The 8191-nt window shown below is 39.6% G+C and overlaps 1 protein-coding gene across 2 annotated transcripts in view; it reads left to right on the top strand.

The window, feature by feature from the left end:
* The first annotated feature begins 4215 nt into the window (after window positions 1-4215).
* Window positions 4216-8191, top strand: part of Coq3 (coenzyme Q3, methyltransferase) — a 33179-nt gene continuing 29203 nt past the window's right edge. Inside the window, exons 1-2 of one of the 2 annotated variants that reach the window (XM_048420246.3) lie at window positions 4238-4372; window positions 5435-5513. In XM_048420246.3, coding sequence (XP_048276203.1) covers window positions 5510-5513 — 4 coding nt within the window. In that variant the 5' untranslated portion in view covers window positions 4238-4372; window positions 5435-5509. Of the gene's footprint in view, window positions 4373-5434; window positions 5514-8191 lie in introns of both variants that reach the window. The other variant, XM_048420245.3, reaches the window with a different exon arrangement.

The raw sequence follows: 8191 nt of genomic DNA, 5'->3' as shown, positions 1-8191 counted from the left end.
GTGGGAAAGGGCCAGAAAACAACCTTACTTTTCATTTGAAGGCATCTGATCAGCTTTCTAAACTATATTTTTTGGGGGCAGGGCTCAAGTAATATATTCTCTATGTGTCTAAAATGTGATTCACTCCTGTAAAATGAAATTGCTGAAAACAATCAGGCCGTTGCACCAGTAGAGTTCTTTGTGATGAATATTTGACACCAATAGTCAAGTTTGGAACTATATAGTCACTTCTGTTTTACATGCATAACACCTTGGGGTTACCATAGAAATAGGACTTAGGATTCACTATATCTATATTTTTGGATTGTAATATGGCCTCAGCTTAATGGAGGAATACTGTATCATGCAGGATTGTGTTGATTGCATAGCATTAAAATGGTCTGATTTTTGTCAGTTTCCAAAAATTAGGACCCATGAGTGGTCTGTGTGAGTCACGGCTTCATGAGTAGTGGGCATTCTGACAGGCACTCAGCTGCCTCGGGGTTTGAGTTTTTAAGACAATACACTTACGCAGTGATAGACGGATCTCTGGAAACAGTGCTTTTAAATTCCCACTGAAAAAGAGAAGTGCAAGTGCAGAATGCAGAGAAGGTTTAAAGTATTAATGCTTTCTTACCAGCAATAGTTCATTTTAAAAATAATGCCAGAATTTTGCCAAGATCAGTGTTTCCTCAAAATGGAGACAGATTTGTTTGTGTGCGCTTGTACCTCGACATAGCATCTTAATTTTGAGCAGTTATGCATTTATCTAAAGGGAATAAATCTGTGAATAAATGCATGTTTACCAAAATGGCTGTTTACAGTGCATTAAGTTCCAATATTTATAGTTGCCATTTCACAGAATAGTTTGGAGTTTTATATAGTTTACTCATCAGTAACACCTGGAGACAAAATGTGCAATATTTTTTATGTAGGTAAGCTAACACAGTGTACCTAATTGAAGAATTCTGATTAATTTGTAACAGATAAGTTGTATAAAATTTTCATACCTTAAAGTGTTTTAGATCAATCTTCAAGTGAAATATTATTTTCAAAATAAAATTCTACTGAAAAATTTTGCTGGCTACGATACATACATTTTTAGACATACAAATGAGAGCCAAAAGGAATTTGCCAGTTTTATTTAATAATTTGCATGCTTTTTATCATTAAATATGTAATTTTAAAAACCAACCAAGTATTCATGATTTTTAGTAGGTACACCTGTTGTATTTGTCAGATTTTTGTGGAAAATTCATTGTTTCTTTTACATGTGACATAGTGTTTATCTGAGTGGGAAAATAATTGTAGAATAGAGCTTGCATAATTGAAGATGTGAATGCTAAGTCACACATGAAAGCTAATTAGATAGAACTTTGTATGGATCCTTTAAAAAATGACACTTTCAAAAAATGAATACCTTCAACTTTTGAGACATTGAGTTGTTTTTAAGAGATTCTCTTTTGAAAGGCTGGAGAGGTGGCTCAGTGGTTAAGCACTTGCTGCAGCTATTAAAGAGGACCCAGCTGTGCTTTCCAGCACCCATCCTAGGCCGTTCACAGTCTGCTGCAAGTCTAGGCCCGGGGGTAAGACACCTTCTCTAGCCCATACATGGCGTGCGCGCGCACACACACACACACATAGCATAGATTAGGAAGAGAGGTGGATTGATTCTCTTCAGGGCTATGGTAAGTTGCCTCAACAGGTAAACTTACTTGTCACAAATCTTGGTGACCTGAGTTTAATGCTCAGAACCTAGTGATAGAAAGAGACCCAACTCTGAAAAGCTGTTCTATCAACCTATCAACCCTTGTTCATACCTTTAAGTGTTTTAGATCAATCTTCAAGTCAAATACTGTTTTCACTTTAATAATAATACTGTTCTGAGTATTAATATTGTTAAAACTGAAATAATACTGTTCTTTAACCCTCCCACACTTGCATTGTGTGTACCTGCACATACACAGTAAATTTGTGGGGGGGGGGGGATCCTAAAAGATTCTCTCTGGTGTAGGAATCAGTGTTTTTGTGGAATACCCCATGAAAGTAATATAATTTGGAAAAGAAAATTAGATTTGTTGCAGGCCCCACATAAATATTGACATTTTCATTAATGTGTATGTCTTCTGCCTTTGTAGACTATCTTGTTGATTGATTTTTCTTTTTTTTTTTTTTTTTTTTTGTTTTTTCAAGGAAGGGTTTCTCAGTGTTTCTCAGGCTGTCTTACCAGGCTGGCCTCAAACTCGGAGATCCACCTGCCTCTACCTCCCGAGTGCTAAGATTAAAGGCATGTGCTACTAACTGCCCAGCTTAAGAGAATACTTACACACACACACACACACACACACACACACACACACACACACACACACACCATGGGGTTTCTCTGTGTAGCTTTGCAGCCTGCCCTGGAGCTTCCTCTGTAGACCAGGCTGACCGTGACCTCAGAGAGATCCTCTGCCTCTGCCTCCTGAGTGCTGGGATTAAAGACGTGCGCCACCACCCGGACATACTGAACTAATGAGGAATATATACTCTCTGTGCCCTAGGTGGGGAGTTAGAGGTGGTTGATTATGAGTCATACTGTAGGTGCTGAAAACTGAACTTCGTTCCTCCTCAACCATTTCCACAGTTTCCCCCTTTTAGTTTTAAATAGTTCAGTTTTAAATAGAATTGGTATGATAGAGTTTCTCAGAGTTACCGAATGATAAAGATTTTGTATCTTTGTGAGTAAGTACAAAAACCCATTCAGCGGAATGGATGTAGTAGTAGATTGTCAAAGAATAAAACTTATAGACATTAACTTTAATAGACATTCATTTTTATGAAAAGAACTATAGAAAACACATTAAGGAATGCTAAATAGGTATTGATTTTTTCTAAAATACGTATAAGCTAGTTTACAGTTTGTTCATAGGTTAGACCAGAGATACTCTAGGAAATAAATCTTTGCAACAGTGACTACATACAGCAGTAGAGTCAATGTGGTTTTATTTCTGACAGCTCAGGCTTAACTTACAGAAAGCTTTTTGTTGATGTGTTGGGGTTTAGAAAGCTCTTTGCATCCTACTAGTATTTAAGGCACTCACTGATTGCCTTTGTTGAAGTGAGAATGGGAAGGCTGTGAAGCTGTGTGGTATACATTTAATGTATGTTTACAGGAAGTCCTTAGAATCTAAACCATGTTTGCACTATTGATTTTCCTTGGATCTTTCAATCTAACAAAAACATAAGACATGTTAACTTTTGTGTAGAACTTTCCGCCTTCATCTGGAAATATGACTTCTCCAAACACAGGGCTCGGAATATTCTCCAGCAGCTGAAAAGCCTCCTGGGGCTAGTATGTTAGTTAGCTCAGGATATGTAAATGAGAGCTTGGTAAATCTCACTGATTCAAAGAATGACGCTGCCTGTTGCAAATGTAGACTGATGCCCTAAATTTTAGGAATTTACTCTTTTATGAGGACCGGCTCTTTTTAAAAAAAAACTGCCTGGTTTGCTTTCTGTTGCTATGATTAAACATCAGTCAAGGCAATTTGAGAAAAGGATTTAGAGATTCCAATCCATCATTGAGGGAAGCCAGGGCAGGATCTATTAAGTGAGAGCTGTTTACTCTTGCTTATTGGGCTTTCTGATACAACCCAGGACCACTTGCCCGAGGGCTGGACCCTCCTACGTTAGTCAATCAAGAAAATGCCCCCACTTCCGTACCCACTGACCACTCTAATGAAGGCAATTCAAGTGAGGTACCACATTCCCTGGTGACTCTTAAAGTGACAGAAGGAAAATGTTATGTACTCATTTGTCTAAACTGAGTGTTTTCTGCTCCATAAGGTGTATCCTATACAGAATATAAAGTCAGTTTCAGAAAATGTACTTTAAATTTGGATTTCTGTTCTCTGTGATACCTTGAGAGAGAAAGAGTTCTGCTCTCGGAATAAGTGCGTCCATACTTAGTGATTTTGAGTACTAAAGTCAGGGTCTTCCAGGAACACACATTTCTGGAAAGATAACTTGGTAAATACGAAATCCGCATACAGTGATACGTAGGGGAGATAAGTAGGGATAGAAGATCTTCATGGACGTTTTATACTATAAGGAAGATTTTGTTGTTCAATGAAGACATAATTTGGTCGATGAGCTCGAATTAATAGTGGTCCCAAACTCACATTAACTAATGTAAATTCAGCAGTCGACAGCAGGTGGCGAGTGTGGGCATCGGAACTCTTCTGTTGGGGATTTGTTGTGTGGAGGGACCGGAAAAGGAGTGGGATTCTTGTCGCGATGTGGAGCGGTCGAAGGCTGAGTTCTTTTGGGGTTCGTTTTTTAGAAACATTTGGCTCTGGGTGTCCCAGCGCAGTAGCCGAACCTCCTCTTGTGACTTCACTGTCGGGTGAGTGTCGCTGCGGTTTTTCCGCAGCCTTCCATTGCCGCTGGCGGTCTGCGCAGGCGCGGCAGAGAGCGGCGGATAGTCGCGGGCACCGTGCTGCTTCAGCTTACAAACAGTACCTTGCGGCCGCCTTCTCACCCTGGTTGCCCTTCAGGACTAGGTGTTGCCCTCCCCAGTTGTTCCTCCAGTTCACTTAAGTCGAGAAAAAGCTGAGAACTAAGAATCTGGGCGGCGGGGAGCGTTTCCCGTAGGCCGCCGCCATGGAGCCTCAACCTTTGACCTGTTATATTAGAACTCTGAGCTTCTGCCCCCGGGAAACCCCAGTTGTCTTGCTGGAGCCTGAGGTGGTGCTTGCTCTTCTTACTGGATCAAGAAAGACACACCTGCTGATCACACAGCATTGTGTCACTTTTTTGTTGCTCATTATCTTACCATCACCGCCGAAGAATTTAAGGCGTTTGTGCTGTTTTATTTTCCTCTAACAGCACTGACTGTCCTGTAATTGGCTCCGGAGACCAGGCTGGCCTGAGCTCACAAGAGATCCTACCTCCGCCTCCCTGGTGCTGGGATTAAAAGTGTGTGTCAACACCGCCCAGCAGCCTCATTTATGCTCTTTGTTAATAACAATTCACCTGTTGGAAATGGGATTAAAAAAAAAACTAGTTGCGTTTGGTGCAATAGATTTTGAACTCCCAAGTAGTAAATAGAAAATTAGGTTCATCCTTTATATGAACATGACTACTATATGGTAGAGTGATATGGATGGGAATTTTAATATGACAACAAAGGCAACAAAACCTACTTAAATGTACTTGTACTAACCTGAAAAAAAAATTAGGATAATTTTAAGAGAGCAAGATATTAAATCAGTATTAGTCATAAACTTGGAAATGTAGCAGGGAATACATATTCAACTTTAGCAAATTTAGGAATAGGTGATTTTGTATCATTTTATTGTCTTTTTTATGCTTTTATTTTCTTAGCCTTTATTTTTAAAAATTTTTATTTTATGCATATGGGAACTTTGCTAATATGTGTATCTGTGCATCATGTGGATATCTGGAGCCCTCCGAGGCCAGAAGAAGGTATTGAATCCCCTGAGTCTGGTGTTCCTGATGGATATGAGCTGTCCTATTGCTGATGGGTAAGGAAGCCAAGTCCCCCAGAAGAACAATCTGAGCCATCTCTCCAATATGCCTTTTATAATCAGAAATTTAAAAAAGAACCAAAAAAACCTACAAATTTTGTAGGAAGAGCATCTGATCTGTATTTGGGATTAGGGAAGTCTTGAATGAGGTAGAGAGCAAATGTGGTTAGAGGGCAGTGTAATATTAAGGTGGGGGCATCGCCCCAGCCCTTAACATCCAAGAAGTCTGGGATGATTGGAAGCCCCTGGCCTGGACCCTGTGTGTGGAAGTGTCCATGAAGGCCAGAAGAGAATAGCAGAGTCTCCACAACAGGTGTTACAGGTGGTTGGGAGCTAGGGATACTAGAAGCTGACTCTGGCATCCACACGGTTGTTCATAACTGTAACTCCAGTCCTAGAAAGGTCAGTGTCCTCTTTTGACCTCCATGGGCACTGCAGACATCAGGTGCACACAATATACATGTAAGCAAACACATAAAATTAAAACAAATTTTAACCAGTCTGAGGTCAGCCTGGACCCCACAGCAACACCCCACAAGTCAGCTGGGATACAACTCAGAGATCCCTGCTCAGAACCACGGCAGCACAGATAGCAAAACAACAATAAAACAATGTGAAGAACATAAGATAAGTATGACAATAAGACAAAATTGGTATATATAAAAATGATTATCATATTAGATAAGATACTTTACCTCACCCATGATGAATTAAAACTACATTAGTAAACCATTTTCACCAATTAACATGGGTGGTCAGTGAGTAACCAGGCATTAGACACTCACGCACATATATTGTCTGTAGGGTTATAAATGAATAGATTGATTCAATATCTGTGAATGGCAATTGCAAACTTGTAAATGAGCACACATTTGGACTCTTTTTGGTATTTTACGTAAAGGAATATATAGAAAATCATCTATTTAATTCAATTCCATGGTTTGGTATTAGAAAAAAGAAATACTCTAAATGCCCATTAATATGGAGCTGCTTGAATAAATCATAATATACCCATGCAGTGGATTACTGTCCAGCTCTTGATGTAAGCAAAAAGAACCCCTCTTACAATAGTATGAAGCAGTCTCAAAAAAAAAAAAACATGGTAGATAAAAAAGCAAGGTACAAGGGAGTGTGCATGTTTGTAAAATGACAGGAATTGATACATTAAAATAATTGCACATGTATAAAAGGTTTCTGGAAGCTTGCATGCAAATCTAGTGACACTGGCTGCTACAAGGAGAGAAATTGGATGGTGACAGCAGAGTTGGGGAGCTATCCCGTTACTGGACTTTGTGACTGAAAAAGAAAACTATTGTAAGTCATTTAAAACCCACAAATTGCAAAAAGAAGACAAAGAAAAGAAAGAAAACTATAGATATCTGTTGATGATATCCAGACGGCTTCCATTTCCTGTCTTATCATGAACAGTTCACTTCTAAATATGGATGTGAAAGTATTTTTTTCTTTCTGTGTTCTGAAACAGGGTTTATATAACAGTCCTGGCTGTCCTAGAACTTGCTGGGCTCAGAATCACAGAGATCCACCTGCCTCTGCCTTCCTAGTGCTGGGATTAAAGGCGTGTGCCACCACCATCCAGCTTTTAGCATGTTTTTTTTTTTTTTCCCCTTTTGGTTAGTTTGGTTAAAGATTCGTTAATCTCATTTATTTTACAAAGAACCAGCTTTTTTCAGTGCTCAGGATTAAACCTGGGCCTTGTGTTTTCCAGGCAAGAAATCTACCACTGAACTACACCCTCAGCCCCATGAAGAGCCAGCTCTGGGATTGATTCTATATTTTGTTCCTTTCGTCTTCTTTTTGCCTTCAACTTATTATTTATTTCTCCCTACTGCTTTGTATCTTAATTGTTCTTGTTTTTCTAGGATTTGAGGAGATATAATCACTAGGTTATTTGAAATCTTTCTGATTCTCTCTCTCTCTCTCTCTCTCTCTCTCTCTCTCTCACACACACACACACACACACACACACACACACACACACATTGGCACCTATAGCTATAAACTTCCCTCTTAGAACTGCCTTAGATGTGTCTCAGAGGTCTGGGAAGTTGTGCTTTCCTTTTCATTTGAGTCTAGGAACTTTTAAATTTCCCCTTGGTCATTCATGTTCCTATTAATTGGTGTGGTTTCTGTCATTTTCTTGTATTTATTTTCAGTTTTGTTATTCTGTGATCTGAGAATATATAAGACATTGAATCTATTCTTTTGTATTTGGAAAGGCTTGGTTTATGCCGTAAGATGTGTTTTATTTCAGAGAAGGTTCCATGAATTTCTATTTGGTTTCAGTTGGATGGAATGTTTCGTAGATATGTTAATTACATTTAATGAATGTACAGTTTAACTCAGATTTCTATGTTCTGCGTGTGTGTGTGTGTGTGTGTGTGTGTGTGTGTGTGCATATGTGCATCCATGCATGAGTTGGGGATGCAGAGCAAGCACCATATTGATGTCAGCTGTCTTCATCACTCTCCACATTGTATGCTAAGACAGGGTCCCGTCTCCCCACCCCCACCCCCACCACCACTCCTTGAACTTGAGCTTGCTGGTTGGGATAGTCTAGTTAAGCCAACTTATTCCATGGATCCTCTGTCTCCACCTTACTGGTGGTCCCCATATCCACGCAGCGTTAATGTGAGTGTTGAGGAACTGAACTCTGG

This window comes from Myodes glareolus, chromosome 16 (genome assembly GCF_982192425.1).
Source record: "Myodes glareolus chromosome 16, mMyoGla1.1, whole genome shotgun sequence".
In the NCBI taxonomy this organism is placed as follows: domain Eukaryota; kingdom Metazoa; phylum Chordata; class Mammalia; order Rodentia; family Cricetidae; genus Myodes; species Myodes glareolus.
The sequence above is the reverse complement of the archived record's forward strand: the minus strand, read 5'-3'. Positions and strand labels throughout refer to the sequence as shown.